The sequence below is a fragment of the Tursiops truncatus genome, chromosome 6, assembly GCF_011762595.2.
Source record: "Tursiops truncatus isolate mTurTru1 chromosome 6, mTurTru1.mat.Y, whole genome shotgun sequence".
NCBI classification, from domain to species: Eukaryota; Metazoa; Chordata; class Mammalia; order Artiodactyla; family Delphinidae; genus Tursiops; species Tursiops truncatus.
Genome location: NC_047039.1, coordinates 72,942,629 through 72,964,648, shown reverse-complemented (window position 1 = coordinate 72,964,648; position 22,020 = coordinate 72,942,629). Strand labels below are relative to the sequence as shown.

The 22,020-nt window shown below is 34.2% G+C and overlaps 1 protein-coding gene across 6 annotated transcripts in view; it reads right to left on the bottom strand.

Moving 5' to 3' along the window:
* Positions 1–22,020, bottom strand: part of VPS13A (vacuolar protein sorting 13 homolog A) — a 233,519-nt gene that overhangs the window by 75,528 nt on the left and 135,971 nt on the right. For all 6 annotated transcript variants that reach the window (XR_004527015.2, XR_002176281.3, XR_012332570.1 and 3 more), the window contains 9 exons: positions 15,676–15,803; positions 15,207–15,376; positions 14,447–14,664; positions 13,228–13,460; positions 4,031–4,123; positions 3,222–3,578; positions 1,969–2,070; positions 499–657; positions 68–323 (listed from right to left, as the gene is read on the bottom strand). Coding sequence is in view for 3 of the 6 variants with exons in the window: in XM_073806234.1 (XP_073662335.1) it covers positions 68–323; positions 499–657; positions 1,969–2,070; positions 3,222–3,578; positions 4,031–4,123; positions 13,228–13,460; positions 14,447–14,664; positions 15,207–15,376; positions 15,676–15,803 (1,716 nt within the window). In the remaining 3 variants the exon portion in view is untranslated. The remainder of the gene's footprint in view (positions 1–67; positions 324–498; positions 658–1,968; positions 2,071–3,221; positions 3,579–4,030; positions 4,124–13,227; positions 13,461–14,446; positions 14,665–15,206; positions 15,377–15,675; positions 15,804–22,020) is intronic.

The following is a 22,020-nucleotide window of genomic DNA, read 5'->3' as shown; positions in this document are numbered from 1 at the left end:
AGTAAAATGGGATATAAAATGTAACTTAAAAGAAATTAAAGCCCCAGGAAGGTAATTTATCACTTACTAAGAAGAATGAAGAAGAATTTGCTGCTTAGGCTGGTCATTGCATTGAAATGATCATTGTCTTTAGTTCGCATATAATCCATACTTAAACTCTCCTCATTTTTCAATTCATATGATTTTGCCATAGGTACGCTGAGCACACTAAAAGAGTCACTTGGTGAAACAGAGATACTAAGTCCAAGAGAATTTAAAATCATAAATGGTGCTAGATCCCTTATGAAGGCAGCTGAAGATCCAGTGGCAGCTTCTGTAAATGCCTAATAAGAAAGGGTTATCATAAATAAAAGAAAATGTAGAAAACTAAACGACAAGCAGAACACTAATGGACATATGACAAATAACTAAGTTAACAAAAACTTCTTGTTCAATAAAAGAAAAGGGTTAACTCAGACTAGTACACCAATGTTTAAAGTTTCAAGTTACTTTTCTTACCTTGACTAAATTATTTAACATTACAAGGCCACATTTGGATAATGTAATGTTTAGTTGGTCTTTTGAATGGAAAGTGATGACAGTTTTATATTCTGGTACCTTGTAATTTTCTTCTTCAGTACTTGACTCAACAATGGCCTTTTTGGCTTTCTTTTTCATCTAAAATAAAATATAAATTGTAGAAATATGAGAAAAATTTGTTCCTAGGAGCACAACGTAACTCATTTTGCAAAGGAAAAGCAAACATTAGACAAATTCCAATGACAGCATTAGAGAGAGCAATACATTTTATCAGTTCCACTGCCTTACTTGGAATTACTTGGACATCAGCCAACTAAGGTCGCATTGGATAGAAGCAGTACTGGAAGAAAAATTCTCCTCCTCCTCAGTTATACTAAAATGGCAGGCACAATTTAGAAGGGAAAATAACCCCTAAAATTACTAAATGCATGGAGCATCTGAATGAAAATTAGAAGCCCATACATCATAGCATGTGGAAATTCAGGGCAAGAAAAGTCGTTTTATCTACTGGTGCTATAAATGCTATAAATAAAGAACAGAAACCTAGGGACTTAAAAAGTCCAACAATAGTTGCAGAACAGTGCCACTAGGACCTAGGGCTCATGTGAATCAATACCACCTACCTCTTTTTAGAACTCACAGGTCTACTGCCTATGTGTATCCTGACCTAACAACCGCCAAATAAGTTCCTTTATCCAAATCTTTTATCTGAAATATGTGGAAAATCAAAAGTCCTGGTTTAATACAAAAAGCTGGATATGCCAAGCTAGTCACCTTTACTGTTCCTTTAACTGGCTTTAAACCACTGAACATTTGTCTGCAGGTTGACTGAATCATTATTAGGGAGGAGATATGCTAGGAATGCTGCAGTCTCTTGCTTCAGAAGCACAATTTCATCCATCTAAAGGTCCTGATTCGTATGATTACATAAATTCACACTATATTTCAAACAAATAATATTATATTTTCTTCTATATATACACCCTTCAGAGATCAAAGAAAACTTGGGATAGACAACAACCTTCAAGAAAATGCTGGCGATATTTTAACATGACGGTTATGTGTGGGGACTCTGAAGCCAGTATTTAATTCCACCTCTTCCAATTTAAAGGTATTATTGCTTTATGGAAGTCCTTTAACTTCCACAGTTTCAGTCCCATCACATGTTAAAATGAAGTTTAAAACTGTATATTCTTCAGAGGTTTGTTGTAAGGGTTAAAGCAAAAGTAGATTATTTAGAACAATGTCTAGTGCATAATAAATGCTACATAATTATTTGTATTAGAAGCCCATGAGGCAGTGGCCTTGGGTTTGAAAATTACATTCAGAGGTCAAACAAGGAAGCATGTGGAAAGGCTCATAATGAGATACCTGAACTCTGTTGCGATTAAAGTATGTGTAATGTGGACATCCTCAATATTTGAAAAAAATTTTCAGACTTCAAAATACCTTGATTCCAAGATTCCATGGTCTAAAATCCTCAGTCTGATCAATTTCTAAGGGTTCAAGCAAAGGTTCCCACACACCAAACATTTCATTGTAATAATGTACCTAGAGAGAGAATTTTTAATTTTTTAAATAAGGCACTCTGATATGTTCTAAAATGATCTTCCATGCTGTTTCCCACCAGCATTCCTTTTGGCTGTGCTATTTCTTCCATGTGAAAACCGTCTACATGCCATTCATTAGTTTCCTCATGCTCTCCTCACTTGGCTAACTTCGTGGTCTAGTCTTCACAATTTAATCCAGAAAAAAACTCTCTTTTAGGTATCTTTCCTTGACTTTCAGGCTGGGCTTAACATCGAAAGCTGTGTTCATCTATCAAACACTACTGACATTTTTTAAACATATCTGTCTACCTCCACTGACTTTTCGAAAGCCCTTGAGGCAAGTAACATATGATTCAATGAGTATGCACTTATTTGAATTCTCTGAACTTCTTGGACATCCTAGATCAAATACTCTGCAAAATACAGATAATTCTAGCTAAAATTTGGAAAGTTGAAATCTAGTCTGTCAGTTCCACCTCTATTAGCATATAACTCTGTATCAACACAAATGTTATAGGAGCTTATAAATTTTCATATTTACTGACTTAGGTAGAGTATCAGATTAGTTTCTACTTGACATCAACTCAATTAATAATTTAAAGCAAAATATCTCTGGGATGATTCTATGTAGATAAATTCTGAAGCAAAATATATGTTGGTTCAAAGCAAATATCTTCCATATAACTAAAGGACTCTCACAAAAATCTGAAAGACCTTGGTGGAGTCTCACTACATTATAAAGATTCTGCGTTATATAAAAGTATAAGGCATATTTTTCTCATTCTTTATATTACTATCTTAGAAGAGATTAAGAAATAGTCTATTATCATTTTAAAGGAAAAAGGATATTCAATTTAATTCTTAAAATTAAGAATTTTTCATCTACTCAAAACTATCTATTAATATCATCAACTTTAAGATGAATGAAACCAGTTGAAATATAAACTTAATATGGACATGTACTCTAAAAGTAACATACACATAAAAACAACTATATCAAGGCCATAAATTTGTACACTTTCTTCCAAAAGTTTTGTGAACCAACATCATACTTAGGATAAATTTAATTTAAATGTTTAAGTAAGAGTCCCCAAATAGTCCATGTATAGCATTATTTGTTATAAAATCTGGAAAAATACTACATATGCTTACTTCTAGCTCAAGCTGACAGTGGAGATTTATTAGGGAACTCCAGTTTTTGCCTTCCCCTGAGAAACGTGACTTTGCCAAAAGCATAGGTACTGTTCGATGACCAATTCCAGCCCCAAGAACTAGAAAAATAGAATCAATGTTCATTCTTATTATCTCTCCTTTGGGTACCAATTCAGTTGGGGAAGCTATTTTTTCAACTTCATTTGGTTCTTCAAGAAACCACATTTTTAAATTCTTTGTATCCTTCTTTTCCCATAAATGTGCTGTAGAAGAAGCAGTTTCTTGTGGGATGGTTTCCTTAGCTGTATAAAGTGCTGAAGTTATGGTAATCACAGTGTTTATGATAACTGGTGAAACCTAAGGGGAAAAATTTAATTAAAAAATCTACATAAACCACTTTCAAAAAATACACACTTCAAAAAACATTAAATATATTTGTAAAGGATCAAGAGGAATTAATATTGAACTAACCTTACTACCAAGAAATAGTAGATACAATTGCTGCCCACAAAAAAGTTTTTTGATTATCATAACTAATTTCAATAGTTAAAATATTTATATGTCGATATTAAACGGATCAACCATACTATAAGGATGTTAACTACAGAAGCAGTCAACTGCCAATAACAAAATATATGAAAACATTCATTATAAAATATGTATTAAATATCATTTTAAAATTACGTGTCATAGAAGTTTTTCAAAAATAGTTTTTTTTTGCTTATTTAACAAAAGAGTTGCTATAATAATTGCTCATTTCTAAGTTTCATTAATTTTTTCAAAAGGGCACTGACTACATTGTAACTTACCTTCAGTGTCAGGGATTTTACTGATAATTCAATCACTTGTGGATCTGTACGTATCTGAGTAGCTTGATAGAACAAGTCACAAGGCTGCAAAACCTGTGAGAGAAAAACCAATACTATTAAATTAACATGTTCTTAAAATATTTTTATTTAAAGACTTGCCCAGTAATAGACAAGTATGTTAAATAAACAAGTTAGTAAAAATAACTATTTAAAAACAAGTGAATCGGTCTTCCCTGGTGGCGCAGTGGTTGAGAGTCCGCCTGCCGATGCAGGGGACGCGGGTTCGTGCCCCGGTCCGGGAAGATCCCACATGCCGCGGAGCGGCTGGGCCCATGAGCCATGGCCGCTGAGCCTGCGCATCCGGAGCCTGTGCTCCGCAACGGGAGAGGCCACAGCAGTGAGAGGCCCGCGTACCGCAAAAAAACAAAAAAAAAAAACAAAAAAAAACCAAAACAAAAAAAAACAAGTGAATCAATAAAACATTTCTTAATTATCCTCTTATTCATTATTTATAAAAAATAGAAAGTACTAACATTAGCAACACTATTGATATAATAAATAAAAGAATTTCTTAAATATGCTTAAATACATGAAAATTCCTCAAAACTTGTATTCTGTATTTTATTTTACAGAAGTCCCTTGGAATCCCTGGGGAATTGGTTCCAGAACATACACACCTGTCCCCTACCCCTCACCCATGGCAGATACTAAAATCCAAGGATGTTCAAGTCCTATATATAAAATGGCATAGTGTTCAAAGACAAATACTATATGATTTCACTTACATGTGTAATATAAAAAATAAAAAACAAACAATATAAATGAACAAACCAAACAAAAGAAACATGTAGATATAGAGAACAGAGGGGAAGGGGTGGGGGACAAAACGGGTAGGGGTCAACTGTATGGTGACCGATGAATACTAAATATTTGGTGGTGAGCATACTGCTGTGTATGCAGGAGTAGAAAAATAATATTGCATACATGAAACTTATATAATGTTATAAGCCAACATTATCTCAAGAAAAAAAAGGCATAGTACAGTCAGCCCTCTGTATCCACAGGTTCTGTATTTGTGGATTCAACTGTGGATTAAATTACTAAAATAAAATTTTATCATGGTATTTTTTTCCATTATAAAATGAAGTAAAATGAATTAATCTATATAGGACAAGCTACAAAAAATGAGAAGAAAAAATTATAAATACATTAGACTTACTAAATAATTCTTAATATAATTATAAATTAACTGAGTTTTCCCTAACTATGGTAAGCATAAATCTGTCCTGTAGCCCCTAGTGACTCACGTTCCTCCCAAATGCAAAATATATTCACCACCTCCTAAGGTTCCCTTTTTAATATTTATTTATTTATTTACTTATTTGGCTGTGCTGGATCTTAGTTGCGGCACATGGGATCTTCGCTGCGGCATGCGGGATCTTTTTTTTTAGTTGTGGCGTGCGGGATCTTTTGTTGCAGCATGCGGGATCTAGTCCCCTGACCAGGGATCCAATCCAGGCCCCCTGCATTGGGAGTGTGGAGTCTTAACCACTGGACCACCAGGGAAGTCCCCCTCCTAAGGTTCCTAATAGTCGCCTCCCATCATAGCCCAAAGTCCAAAATCTCACCATCTAAATCTGTATCTCACCACATAATCAGTTCATCTACATCTCTCATTAAATAAAAATTCTAAAATCTCATCCCTCTCATCAGCTCAAAGTCTAAAATCTAAATCAAGTCCAGATGTTGATGAAGTTCCTGGGTGTAATCTATTAAGTACAACTGCTGGGGCACAATTTCTCTTAAAACTGAAACTAAGATGAGTTGCTTGCTCCCACCACTCTCAACATAGAATGGTGGGACAGATATAGGATAAGAATTACAGATATTTCAATTCAAATACAAGGCAGAGGAGGTTCCTTAAAAAACTACAAATAGAACTACCACATGACCCAGCAATCCCACTACTGGGCATATACCCTGAGAAAACCATAATTCAAAAAGAGTCATGTACCAAAATGTTCATTGCAGCTCTATTTACAACAGCCAGGAGATGGAAGCAACCTAAGTGTCCATCATCGGATGAATGGATAAAGAAGGTGTGGCACATATATACAATGGAATATTACTCAGCCACAAAAAGAAACTGAGCTATTTGTAATGAGGTGGATAGACCTAGAGTCTGTCATACAGAGTGAAGTAAGTCAGAAAGAGAAAGAAATACTGTATGCTAACACATATATATGGAATTTAAGAAAAAAAATGTCATGAAGAACCTTGGGGTAAGAGAGGAATAAAGACACAGACCTACTAGAGAATGGACTTGAGGACACGGCAAGGGGGAAGGGTAAGCTGTGACAAAGCGAGAGAGAGGCATGGACATATATACACTATCAAACATAAGGTAGATAGCTAGTGGGAAGCAGCCGCACAGCACAGGGAGATCAGCTCAGCGCTTTGTGACCACCTAGAGGGTGGGATAGGGAGGGTGGGAGGGAGGGAGACGCAAGAGGGAAGAGATATGGGAACATGTACATGTATAACTGATTCACTTTGTTATAAAGCAGAAACTAACACACCATTGTAAAGCAATTATACTCCAATAAAGATGTAAAAAAACAAAACAAAAACAAATACAAGGCAGAAGGAAGCCACTAGTCCAAAGAAGCTCTGAAATCCAGCCAGATAAATAAGTTTCTTGATTAGATTTCAAAGTCTAGGAACAATTCTCTGTGGCTCTCAACTCCACCCTGAGTCATCCTTCTTTTTTTTTTTTTTTTTAATAAAAGGTTGCACAGGGCTTCCTTGGTGGCGCAGTGGTTGAGAGTCCACCTGCCGATGTAGGGGACACGGGTTTGTGCCCTAGTCCAGGAAGACCCCAAATGCCGCGGAGCGTCTGGGCCCGTGAGCTATGGCCGCTGAGCCTGCGCGTCCAGAGGCTGTGCTCCGCAACGGGAGAGGCCACAACAGTGAGAGGCCCGCGTATCGGGAAAAAAAAAAAAAAAAAAAAAAAAGTTCGTGAATCTTTAATAAACATGTGCATGTGTCTTTTTTTTTTTTTTTTGCATGTGTCTTTTTGAAATATGGTTTTCTCTGGGTATATGCCCAGTAGTGGGATTGCTGGGTCATATGGTAATTCTGTTTTTAGTTTTTTAAGGAACCTCCATACTGTTCTCCATAGTGGCTGTATCAATTTGCATTCCCACCAACAGTGCAAGAGGGCTCCCTTTTCTCCACACCCTCTCCAGCATTTGTTTGTAGACTTTTTGATGATGTCCATTCTAACCAGTGTGCGGTGGTGCCTTACTGTAGTTTTGATTTGCATTTCTCTAATAATTAGTGATACTGAGCATCTTTTCATGTGCATGCACCCCAAGGTTCACTGCAGCACTATTTACAATAGCCAGGTCATGGAAGCAACCTAAATGCCCATCGAAAGACGAATGGATAAAGAAGATATGGTACACACATACAATGGAATTTCACTCAGGCATAAAAAGGAATGAAATTGGGCCATTTGTAGAGACGTGGATGGACCAAGAGACTGTCATACAGAGTGAAGTAAGTCAGAAAGAGAAAAAAAAATATCGTATATTAATGCATATATGTGGAACCTAGAAAAATGGTACAGATGAACCGGTTTGCAGGGCAGAAATAGAGACACAGATGTAGAGAACAAACGTATGGACACCAAGGTGGGGAAGCGGTGGGGGGGGGGGGGTGGTGGTGTGATGAATTGGGAGATTGGAATTGACATGTATACACTAATATGTATAAAATAGATAACTAATAAGAACCTGCTGTATAGAAAAAAATTAAGTAAACTTCAAAAAAAAAGAAACTATTTTCTAATATAAATGACTACGATATCAATTAAAGTTCAACTAATTGCAACTTATCAAAATGTATGTGGCTAAAACAGCTAGCTGGCCATAAATATCTTTCTCAAAATTCCCAATAATCATAGATGTTTCCTTATATGGTTGTTCAGCTAAGGATCTCCTTTTTTAGACTTCTATTTCCATCTGTGAAGGAAGAAACTTGTGACCAAGCAATAATCCACCTACAAGTTGAAAAGTCATGTTAAAAAAAAAGTCTGCGTGATATAAAAGAATGAAATTGGAACATTCTCTAACACCATATACAAAAATAAACTCAAAATGGACTGAAGACCTAAATGTTAAGATGATACTATAAAACTCCTAGAAGAAAACATAGGCAGAGACCTTTGGCATAAACTGCAACAATATTTTTTAGGATCCCTCTCATGAAGCAAAGGAAATAAAAGCAAAAATAAACAAATGGGGCCTAATTAAACTTAAAAGCTTTTGCACAGCAAAGGAAACCATTGACAAAATGAAAAGAAAACCTACCAAATGGGATAAAATATTTGCAAGTGATATAACCAATAAAGGGTTAATATCCAAAATACAGAAACAGCTCATACAACTCAACATCAAAAAACCAAAGAATCAGATTAAAAAATGGGCAGAAGAACTGAATAGACATTTTCCAAAGAGGACATGCAGATGGCCAACAGGCACACGAAAAATTGCTCAACATAGCTAATCATCAGAGAAATGCAAATCAAAACCACAGTGAGGCATTACCTTACACCTGTCAGAATGGCTATCATCAAAAAGAACACAAAATACAAATGTTGGCGAGCATGTGGAGAAAAGGGAACCCTTATACACTGTTGGTGGGAATGTAAATTAGTGCAACCACTATGGAAGACAGTATTGAAGTTTCTTAAAAAACTGAAAACAGAACTACAGCAGTTCCACTCCTGGGTAATAGCCAAAAAACCCAAAATCCCAAATTCAAAAAGATACATGGACCTCAATGTTCAAAGCAGCATTATTTACAATTGCCAAGATATGGAAGTAACCTTAGAGGCCATCAACAGATGAATGGATCAAGAAGATGTGGGGTGTATACACACACACACACACACACACACACACACACACACACACACACACACACAGGAATACTACTCTGTCATGAAAAGAATAAAAATTTGCCATCTGCAGAAACATGGATGGATTTGGAGGGCATTATGCTAAGTGAAATAAGTCACACAGAGAAAGACAAAGATTGTACAGTATCACACGTAGAATCTAAAAAATAAAATAAACTGGTGAATATAACAAGAAAGAAGCAGACCCATATTCTAGTGGTTACCAGTGGGGAGAGGGAAGCAGAAAGAAGGGCAATATAGGGGTAGGGGAATAAGAGGTACAAACTATGAGTTAAAAAATAAGCTACAAGGATATACTGTACAACAGAGGGAATATAGCCAATATTTATAATAACTATAAATGGAGCATAACCTTTAAAAATTGTGAATCACTATATTATACACCTGTAAGTTATGTAATATTGTACAGTAACTATGCTTCAATTAAAAAAAAAAGTCTGCTTGAAACTATAAGCATGCTACCTAGGCAACCTTGCAAAGTCCCCAAGGAAAAAAACAGGAGCAGAGAAGTTATCTCAAAACTTCATGGTAGTTTAGCTTCTAGTTATTTGTGAAGTGCTTTAGACACACACACACACACACACACACACACACACACACACACACACACACACACACTAAGCAGAAGGCTATTGCTAAGTAGAGTGAAATGGTCAGCAATTTTAGAATGATATGGAGAATGGGGCTGAAAAGAAAAAAAACAATTTCAGAATCTGCCAAAAATGGGCTTTAATATGGGCCCTAGTAAGTACTCCTGGCTGTCAGATGGGACGCAGAGAGAAATACTATATACTAGTGGATATGAACCAGGAGTAAACAAGGCTTTACAACAACTGCAACCCAGCCTCCAATAAGTTTAATTCCTACTAGATAAAGGTAAATTGTTCCCAGTCTAGATGTCTAACAAAGAGCAAGTGAAAACCTCCTTACAGGAAGAAAATAATCAGTGAAACCTCTATAACATTTCATTATACTGTCTGGCATTCAATAATAAAGTATCTGATATAAGAAGAAACAAAAACTAAAGAGAAAACAAATAAACAGAGATGACTCAATTATTGGCATTATCAAGAACAAACTTTAAAGTAATTTTGATTAATATATTAAAAAAATGAATGACAGAGGGGTCTATAAAAAGAAATTATATAACTTAAAAATGCAATACTAGAAATTAAGAACTTGATAATAATGTTTAATAGCACACTAGACAAAACAGAAGACAGAATTAGGAAAAAAGTTAGGAAAATTAGGAAAAAACATCCAGTGTGAAGCATGGAACAATATGAATGGAGACTAAAGAAATGCACTTAAGTGACATATGGAATATGACTAAAATGTTTAACAAGAAACTGAGAGTCAAAGAAGGGAAGGACGGAGAATATGTGACATAGAAGCAATATCTAATGAGATAATGACAAAGAATTTTCTAAACCTATGAAATACACAAAGCTACAGATTCAAGAAGTACCACAGGCTCCAAAAGAATAAATATAAAGCACATCTAGACATACCATGAAAGTTTTAAATGTACATAGCTACCAATTTAAAACTTTATATCCAGCAAAATTATCCTTCAAAAGAGAAAGCAAAATAAAGACATTTCCACACAAAAACTGACAGTATCTGCCACCAAGAGACCACATTAAAATAAATACTAAAAGGGGCTTTTCAAAAAAATAAAAAATAAATAAAATAAAATAAAAGGAGCTTTTCAGGAAGAAAGAAGATGATTCCAGATGTAAAAATGGAGATGTAGGAAGAAGTAAAAAATAATAGAAACAGATTATATGTGGTTAAATATAAATGAATACTGACTGCAACAAAAACAAAAATACCCTGTAGATTCTTAATATATATTGAATTAAAATCTATGACTACTATTACAAAATGGTAGAAGAGGATTTAAAGCATTCTAAAAGCTTTAAAAGTGGTAAAAACATTTATATTAGACTTTACTAAGTCTAGAATGCATGTTATAATATCCAGAAAAATTTTAAAGTCCTATTAATCCCCCAGAAAGAACAATACAGAGAAGAAAACAGAACATAAAACTTTTGGAACAAATAGTATGAATAGTAGGTCACAGATTTAAAACCAATTACAGTATAGGAGTTACAGTGAGTAAATGCACTAAATATCTTAATTAAAAGACTCAACTATGAATAACAAATAAATATGCTGCTTACAAAAATACCATAGCTTAAACATAAGGAAACTGAAAGGTTAAAAGTAAAAGGATAGGAAAAGATATACCATGCAAATGCCACAAAGAAGCTGGAATAGGTATACTAATAGTAGGTAAGTAGAATTTAGAAATCATTTCCAGAGATAAAGAAGACATTTTAATAAAATGGTCAAATCTACCAGCAAGATTTAATACAGAATGTGTACATATTTAAATGATCTAGCTTCAAAATATATAAAGCAAATATTGAAAAAACTAAACATAAAATAGCTAAATTCACAATGAAAATAGATTTTAATAGATTTCTTTCAATAAACTGATAAAATGGACAGGGAAAAAAAAGGTTCTAAGAATATAGCAGATCTGAACAATATTATGGACAAAATCTATCTAAATAGAATGCTATTCCTCAAACAACAAAACACACTTTTTCCCCAGTGGACATTCAATATTCATAAAAACAAAACCAACCATATCCTGGGCCATAAGACAAGTCTCAACAAACTTCAAAGAATTAAAATCAGAATATGTTAATAGACCACAGTGATATCAATGTAGAAATCAACAATAAAAAGACAACCAGAAAACCCCTAAATATTTGGAAATTAAGCAAAACCCTTCTAATCCACGCATAAAAAATAAAAATGAGAAAGTATTTTTAACAGAATAAAAATACAACATATCAACACTAGTAGCTGTGCTTAGAGGAAAAATTACTCTCTTAAAAGGCATATGCTGGGAAGAAAAAAGACAGAATATCAATTATCTAAGCATCCATTAAGAAGTTAGAAAAATTACAGCAATTTAACCCAAATATAAAAAACCAACACAACAACAATAATAAAACAGAAAACAAAAGTATAATGAAGGGAATCAAGCAGGTGACATTTCAGTCTTTAGAAAGACTGCCTTTGTTGGGCTCCCTTAAAACTGTGTGCTGATGTATTACTAAATTCTGGCCAAAAGGATGTGAGCAGAAGTGGTATGTGCAACTTCTGGGCAGTGCTCTTAGAATGGGCATCCCTTTTTGCCTTCATGTTCTCTCCTTATCACCACCACTCACCCCCAGCAACCTGCAACGTAGGTACATTGTGAACTATCTTTGAACAAGCAGATTAAGTTATAGCGTACGAATAGTGGAACAAGATGGAAAGAGCCTGGTTCCCCTACATTACACCAGAGCCATTAAACTGAGTCATTATTCCATGCTTCTAGAAAGAATACTTAGTTCTACCATGCATTAGCTACCTTTTGGAGGGGGGACCTCTTGTTACAGCAGCCTAATTAATCCTCTAATACTAAATTTCATACCTAAAAATTGGCACTACTGCAACAAAGTAAAAAGTATCCGTGACTGATTTAGCAACTGGATAGACAAGGGATATATCAAAATACAAAGCTGATAATTCTAACAATGCTACAGCAAAATATTTGGTAAAACTGCTACTGGAGTAGCACTAGGAGTACTAGGAGTACTAGGAGTCAGATAGTTAACTTGAAAAGACGTCTTTGAAGAAATGAATTTTAATCAGTTATGAAGAGGAGGAAGGCCAAGAGGATATTACAGAATAAAATACAAATGTGAAGTATGTCAAAACAAATGGCTGATGGTACAAATAAGCCATACGGAGAAAAGGAAAAAACGTGTCTGAGCAAAAATGTCTAGATGGGAGAAAAAAATTAAAAATAATAAAACTGAAACAATTGGTAGAAAGTCTTAAAGGCCAAAAAGCAGTGTGGAATTGATATGGTTAGAAAGTCAGAGTAAAGTCTTCACTGAGAAGTATCTAGATGAAAGCAACTTCTTAGTGAGACTATCTCCACAAACACATAAAACAATAAGGAACAACTGGAAAAATGAAAAAGAGTTTCAAAGCTGGTGTAATAATAATCTACATTAGGCTCTACAAGCAGAAAGAAAGGTATTTTACAGAGTAAGGTTGGAAAGTATGTAGGCACTTTCTTAAATGACATACACTAAATACAAAATAGTTTACAATTAAGCTGATAAGTAAATAGTAAACTCACAGTAGTGATTTTTCCTTTTCTCTTGACTGGAAGAAATGGGCATGCTCTCACTTGGAGATCTTTAATGGCAGCGGTCATTGTATTATTTTCAAAGTCACCTTGCCAACAAATCTCACATTGTGTTGTAAGGACTAAGGCAGGGGCATCATTTCTTGTCATATCAGCCACAAACACAATTTCAGGATTTTTAATAATAATATTAATTTCCCACTTCTCTGATTGCTGTACAAGTGCTAAAATAGAAATAAAAACAATGTTTTAAAATAGTTATAAATCTTTCTTATATACATTACTTATGAAAAATTATTATTTATAGGAAAATGTTACTTTCATTCTAAGTAAAAAGTAAAATAAAAGAATCTTAGGTCCCAAAGGAATTTACTGCAACTCTCTTGGTATAAGATTTAAAGAAGGTATAGCCATAAGAATATTTCAAAATGTAGGGAAAAATCTCCACTATTTAATGGCAGAGCTGGAAATAAATCTAGTTTCTAACTCTCAGCTTGACACTCTTTCTACTATACCACAATGAATGAAATATGTAAAAGATAATAGAAAATTATAAATATTGAATATAACAAGAATAAAAGAGGACTTTAAGTTAAAATACTATCTTTAATTATGAAAAGGAGTGGCTGTTTCATTATTCTCTTTCCGTTTTCTTCCAACGAATTCTTTCAAATTACTGTCTTCAGGGCGAGAGAGAGTCATGGACATATACACACTAACAATCGTAGTAAGGTAGATAGCTAGTGGGAAGCAGCCGCATGGCACAGGGATATTGGCTCGGTGCTTTGTGACAGCCTGGAGGGGTGGGATAGGGAGGGTGGGTGGGAGGGAGACGCAAGAGGGAAGACATATGGGAACATATGTATAACTGATTCACTTTGTTATAAAGCAGAAAGTAACACACCATTGTAAAGCAATTATACCCCAATAAAGATGTTAAAAAAAAAAATTACTGTCTTCAAAGAAGTACAGTTACTTATTTTAATAAAGGTCTCATAATTTTTGAACCCAATATATATTTACACCTTGAAAAATATGCAAACTGTACATCTTATCAGAAAACACATTTAAGTTTTCCTTTTACCTCTGAAAAATAAAGATTTTTAACTTATTAATCCACTTAGCCTCATCATCTAGAAGGCTAATCAAGGTAAGTGCTATTATAGCACTTCAATAATACAGATATTAAATGTTTTAGCCAATAACTAACCTTCTTCTTTAGCAGGCCATGTTTGAACACTGGTTTCTACAGCAGTGCCTGTAGTGTAGGCCTCAAGAAACACATTTGCAACTGTCAGCAGAAATTCCACACTTGCACAAATATACATTTCTTGAAGGACTAAATCAGCCACCCAACCGTCTCTGACTCTCCTATACCTTATATCCATCATGTCCTTTTTGTCAAACCCAGCTGTTAGCCCTATCATTCTGAAAAACACAATAATAACAATTCCTATGAGTATCTTACAAATAATCAAACACACCAATAAAACTCAAAGACCTCTTATCCCTTTCACTGACAGCAAACCAGCATTCTGAAGTCATTTCTCTTAGTAAGATCACAAAGGACTCCAAATAATAAACTTACAGACTTTGGGAGCTCAACTGTTTCATAAATTAGGAAGTATATCCTTAAGAAATTATCAGAATTTTGAATCTCAGCATATTTTTTCTCAATTTTTCATATATTTCCCATTACAATTTGCACAGATTAATACTTTAGATAATACAGATTAATTTAAAAACTGATTTAATTACACTGATTATTTCTATATAACCCATCAATCAACCATTCAGCAAGAACAGCACATAACCAGGGCATTTCAAATGTTGGCTTAAAACTATGGACTCAACTGCACTGAAGCTCTGAAGATTTTAGTAAATATCCAGAAAATGAACGTGCAACTTTGGGAGTAAGTTCTGTAAAATATACCAACCATTTCTCAAGTAAAAACTTAGAACACTATTACCTAGGAGTTGCTTTCTTGACATGAGGCCTTTTGTCATCTAAAATACAGTTTTTTAATGAGAAGGAAGAAAATGTTGAGTCATCTGTATACATTTTTAAAGTACTTATAATATTCTCCAACTTAAATTCAGCAAGTTTCAGAGAAGGATCACGAATATCTGTAAATGAAGTCTGTGGAAGAGGAAATCAATACAAATTTTACACAAAAACACAAATTTAAAACATATTTTAAGACATGAAATACCACATTCTCTATCTCCAAAGAGCTCATAATGAAAGGCATGAAAAATAATAACTTTAAAATTTTATTTTTTATATCACTGGCAATAGGAAAGACAACTCATTTTAAAAGGCAAATAGTTAAAATTATTTTATTATTAAAGTAAAAAGATCAACAATTTTTCTCAGAGGAACAGATATTCCAAAATATAGGAAACAAGAGAAAATATATTTTTTCTTCTTCACCTTACCTGTTTAGGACCTGGACTATACAGTACCATGGTGAGATAATCAGTTCTGAAACTCATATTTAGTGTTGTCTTAACTTGGGAAGCATGTGAATGTACTTCTACCACAGCAGCTGTCACTACAGTTGTTCCTTGGAAAAATTACAGTTATTGGAGAAAAGAAGAAAGTCAGGAATGGTAGAACTCATTAAAACAGACCTGAACTAGATTTAAGATAATTGTTAAATAAATGGGTATAGTATAATGTTTTTCCAAAAAATTTAAAAGATTTAAAAATTCTGATGTTGAACTCACTAACTACTGGCTTAGGATTCTTTACATAATAACCTGAGAGTATTAATTAAACTCTTGGTTTACTTTTAATAAACTCTTGGTTTAATTTTCGTAAAACAAGAATAAAAGAACTAACCACTGGGTTTGTTTTGGAGATTAAGCAAAACAGCATGTGTAAAATGCATACTAGAGCACCTGGTATATGTGTTTGGTATTTAAATTTTACTTCAAAATCTAAAACCAAACAAGATACTTTAGATGCCATTTAAAAAATTGTTCCACTAAACAAAAGGATCCAAAATTCAATCTTTTCTACGTTTTATATTTTGGGACAAGGTATTATATATACATGGTACATATTAAATGGACATACAATAAAAACATAGCAATTCCTAATTCTCCTTCTACCTGACTCCAGAGACAAGGACCACCATTCCAGGTAACTTATTTTTTAATTTCGGTAAAATTTACATCCGTGAAATGTAAAGATCTTATCTGAAACATTTAATGAGATTTGATAAATATATATATACATCCATGTCACCAACACTCCAATTAAGATACTGAACATTCACATCACTCCAAAAAGTTCCCTTACAACCCTTTCCCAGTCTATCCCAACCTCCCTACCATTCTAATTTCAATCACCTTAGATTAGTTTTGTGGGTTCTTAAATTCTGTATAAATGCAGTAAGATATATCATACTCTTTCATGTTTAGTTTCTTTCAGTTAATATTTCTGAGATTCACCCATGTTACTGTATGTGTCAGTAGCTCCTTCTTTATGTACTCCGAAAATACACTGCATGAAAATAAAGTTTATCCATCCTAGTGCTGATGAACATATGGGTTATTTCCAGATTTAAGCTATTATGAATAAATCTGTTGTAAATATTCCTAAATAAGTCATTTTGTGTATATATGCACTTATTTGGGGGTGCAGTGGGAGTAAATACTTAGGCTTATAATTGTTTGTTATAGGGTAGGTATACATTAACTGCCTAACTTTGTCAAAAGTAGTTATACTATTTCACTTTCCTAAGAGCCACATGTGAGAGTTTCAGCAGTTTCACATTCTCGTCAACATTTGGTGTTGTCAGTCTTTTAAACTTTAGTCTGGTAAACGGAAGTCCTCCTGATAAATAACTATGTTAGCACCTTATCATGTGCTTACTGTCCATTTAACCTATTATCCTTTCTAAAGTATCCAAATCTTTTGGGCATTTGTTTTTTAAAAAGTTACTAATTTCAAGGAGTTCTGTATTCTAGATATAAGAACAAGGTCAGATAAAGGCATCTTGAATATTTCGTCTAGTCTGAAGCCCAATCTTTCACAATCTTGATACTATCATTTTTCCCCCTTTTTTTAAAATTAATTAATATTTTTTTAGCCGCGTTGGGTCTTCCTTGCTGCGGTGGGCTTTCTCTAGCTGTGGTGAGTGGGAGCTCCTCTTTGCTGCGGTGCACGGGCTTCTCATTGTGGTGGCTTCTCTTGTTGCGGATTGCAGGCTCTAGGGGCATGGCCTTCACTAGTTGAGGCACGTGGGCTCAGTAGTTGTGGCTCGCGGGCTCTAGAGTGCAGGCTCAGTAGTTGTGGTGCACGGGCTTGGTTGCTCCGCAGCATGTGGGATCTTCCCGGACCAGGGCTTGAACCCATGTCACTGGCATTGGCAGGCGGATTCGTAACCACTGTGCCACCAGGGAAGTCCCTGACACTATCTTTTGATGAGCAGAAAGAAGTTTAACATTTTGACGAGGTCTACTTTACAAAGTGTTTCTTTTATGGTTATTGCTTTTTTATCTATCCAAGAAATCTTTGGCTATCCCATGAAGATATTCTTTCATGTTCCTTCTTCTAGAAGTTTAAAAGTTTTAGCTTTCAAATATATGCCTTTCATCCATCTCAAATTGATTTGTGTATGGTGTGAAGGGACAAGTTCAATTTTTCCTACATTTACCTAGTTATGACAGCACCATTTGTTTAAAAGTTTATCTTTTCCCTATTGACCAGTCTTTGTTGAGTATCAGTTTACTTGTATGTCTTCTGGACATTCTGTTCTGTTTTACAAATCTATTTGTCTATGTTATGCCAATAACATACTAACTTAATTATTGAAGATTTATTGTAAATTGTGAAATTAGATAGTGTAAATCTTTCCTCTTCTTTCATACACATACACACACACACACACACACACACACACACACACACACACACACACACGGCTATTCTTGATCCTTAGCTATATAAGCTTTTAAAGTAATTTTTAAATTTCTATTAAAGTTTGACTGGGATTATGTTGAATATATAAATCAATATGGTGAGAACTGACATTTAAACAATATGGATATTTTAACAATACTGAGATTTTTCAATGCACAAACATGGCATACATTTTCATATATATAGGTCATTTAGTTTTTCTCATGAGTATTTGGTATCTTTCAGTGTAGCAGTCTTGCATAATTTTGTTAAATTTCTTCCTAAGTATGTTTTCTGATGCTACTGCAAATAGTTTTTAAAGTCCTATTTCTCAATTGTTACATATTAACCCTGTATCTTGTTAAAAATGCTAACTTGATTTAATTCTAGGAATTTGTTGAAGACTTCTTAGGGTTTTCTGTGTAATCAATCATGTTGAGAAAAAAGGCATTTTTAATTCTTTCTACTCTGTAGACCTTTTCTTGGGGACTTCCCTGGTGGTCCAGTGGTTAAGACTCTGCGCTTCCACGGCAAGGGGCGTGGGTTTGATCCCTGGTTGGGGAACTAAGATCCCACATGCCACGTGGTGTGGCTGAGAAGATATTTAAAAAAAAAAAAAAAATCCTTCCTTTGGCTGTATTGCTCTGTCAATGACTACCAGCTGAACAGGAATGGTGAATGTGGACATTCTTGCCTTGTTCCTATTTTAGGTGGAAAACTTTCTACTTCATTATTAAGTATGCCTTTTTAGACATTTCTAGTTTTTACCACAAATAGGTGCTGAATTTTAAAAAATGTTTTTCCTGCATCTATTGAGGTGATATAACTTTTTCTCCTTTCTCTATTAATTTGGTGAGTTAGCTTAATTGATTTTTGAGTGTTAAACCAACTTTTCATTTTGGGATAATTCTCAGTTGGCCAAGATGAAATATCCTATATCCTTATTGCTGGATTCAGTATACTAATATGTTGTTAAGAATTTTTATGCCTGTGTTCATGAGGGATACTGGTGTGCAATATTCTTTTCTTGAAGTGGCTTTTTCTGTTTTGTTTTTGATTTTAGTTTTTGGTACCAGGGTAATGTTTGCTTTATAAAATGTCTAAGGAAGTGTTCCCCTCTCCTCTATTTTCCAAAGAGTTTAACACTGGTATTATTTCTTATTTAAATATTTAATAGAATTCACCATTGAAATTCAATTCTTTTAATAGATACAGAGCTACTCAGATTTTCTATTTCATCCTATGTCGGTTTTGGTAATTCTTTTTTTCCAAAAAATTTTTACACTTCATATAAGCTCTAGAATTTATTATCACAAAATTATTCATAATATTCCCTTATTGTCCTGGTAGTGAACTACTACAATCTAATTAATTCTGATATTGATAATTTGTTTTCTATCAGTCTTGCTAAGGATTTATCAATTTCATTAGTCTTTCCAATGAAAACAATTTTGGACTTTGGTAATTTTCTCTCCTGCTTATCTGTTTCTCTTTCACTGATTTCTACTGTTGTCTATATTACTCTCTTCCTTTTATTTATTTTGGGTTTGATCTGCTCTTCTAGTTTCTTGAGGTAGAAGATTTTATCTTTGATTTTTAACTCCAGTACAGTCCTTTATAGCTACAAATTTTTCAGCACTGCTTTAGTTGCATCCCACAAATTTTGACATTTTATGTTCATTATTTTTCAGTTTAAATAATTTTGATCTCCCTTGTTTTTCTTTTTTAACCCATCAGTTATTCAGAAATTGTTTAATGTCCAAGTATTTCAAGCTTTTTTGACATCCAATTGCTATTGATTTCTAACTTAATTCCATGTGGTCAGAAAACTTTAGCTCCTCCCTCCCCACAATGGTCAATCTTTGTGAATATTCCAGGAGTCCTTTAAAAAAAGTATATTCTGCAATTGTTGAGTGAAGTATTATATTAATGTCAATTAGGTCAAGTTTTTTTTAACAGTATTCAAATATTCTATATTCTTTCTGATTTTTTAGTCTATATTCTATCAACTAAGAGTGGTGTGCTAACTATCCAACTATGGTTTTGTATATGTGTATATCCTCCTTTAGTTCTGTCACTTTTTGCTGCATATATTTTGAAGCTCTGTTATTAGCACATACATATTTAGATTTCTTTGTGAATTGATCCCTTTAACTTCATTAAAAAAAACAAAAAAACAAAATTGTATGTGTCTTTTTGAATTATGGTTTTCTCTGGGTATATGCCCAGTAGTGGGATTGCTGGGTCATATGGTAATTCTATTTTTAGTTTTTTGAGGAACCTCCATACTGTTCTCCATAGTGGCTGTATCAATTTACATTCCCACCAACAGTGCAGGTGGGTTCCCTTTTCTCCACACCCTCTCCAGCATTTATTGTTTGTAGATTATTTTGATGATGCCCATTCTAACTGGTGTGAGGTAATACCTCACTGCAGTTTTGATTTGCATTTCTCTAATAATTAGTGAAGTTGAGCATCTCTTCATGTACATGCACCCCAAGGTTCACTGTAGCACTACTTACAATAGCCAGGTCATGGAAGCAACCTAAATGTCCATCAACAAATGAATGGATAAAGAAGATGTGGTATATATATACAATGGAATACTACTCAGCCATAAAAAGGAACGGAACTGGGTCATTTATAGAGACGTGGATGGACCTATAGACTGTCATACAGAGTGAAGTAAGTCAGAAAGAGGAAAACAAATATCGTATATTAACACATATATTTGGAAACTAGGAAAATGGTACAGATTACCCGGTTTGCAAGGCAGAAATAGAGACCCAGATGTAGAGAACAAACGTATGGACACCAAGGGGGGAAGGGGAGGGTGGGATGAATTGGGAGACTGGAATTGACATATATACACTAATATGTATAAAATAGATAACTAATGAGAACCTGATAGACCTTCTTGACTCAGAGTTGCTACACACTTTCAATTTGTAAAAAATACAGTATCTGAAAAGCACTATAAAAAATGAAGCACAATGAAACGAGGTATACCTGTAATTTCTTTAGGAATGGGTATAAAGAAACTAAACTTTGAGTCACTGGAAATCTGAAAATTATTGTTTTCACATTTAGATGATGGTTTGGCCATATATAGAATCCTAACTTCAAAATAACTTTCCTTAGAAATTTGGCTATATTACTCCATTGTCTTTCATCCTCCGTCCATCCCATCCCATCCAGTTTCATTCATGATAAATCTGATTCCAGTCACTTTTTCCCCAAGCCCTAAAAGGCAGCCTGGTTTTTCTTCAACTAAAAATATTACTTTTGTTGTTCTGACATTTCATGAACATGTGTTTGCATGGGGAGTCTTCAATCAGCTTGAAACTTGGGAGATTCTTTACATCCAAGATTTTGTTCCAATATTTACTTAGTTCTGGAGAGTTTTCTTCTATTATTTCTTTGAAAGATTCTTCTCTTCCATTCCCTCAGTTCTTTCTCCTAAAATACTTATTATTCTGGAAATTGGACCTTTTGAACTAAAGCTCTACCACTCTTAAGTTCTATATCACTTTCCATCGCTGTGCTTATTTTTTCTCTGTGTCATAGGAGATTACATTAACCATACAGTCCAACTCAGTACTTACATGCTAACCCCATGCTTTGTGCATTTGTTTCAAAATTTTGGCAATCATATTTTTGGTTTCCAAGAACTCTTTCTTATCTTGGAAAGGCAGAAGGTAGTGAAGGTAGGATCCGGTTCTTATATTCTCAAAATCCTCTGATTATGAATTAGAGTTTGTTTTCTGTTTGTTCACGTTCTCTTTTGTTTCCTTAATTATTTCTGTTTCATTCAGGAAACACTACCTCTTTATCTTGGTTGCTTTCAGGCTTAGGTTCTTGTGATTTTCTTT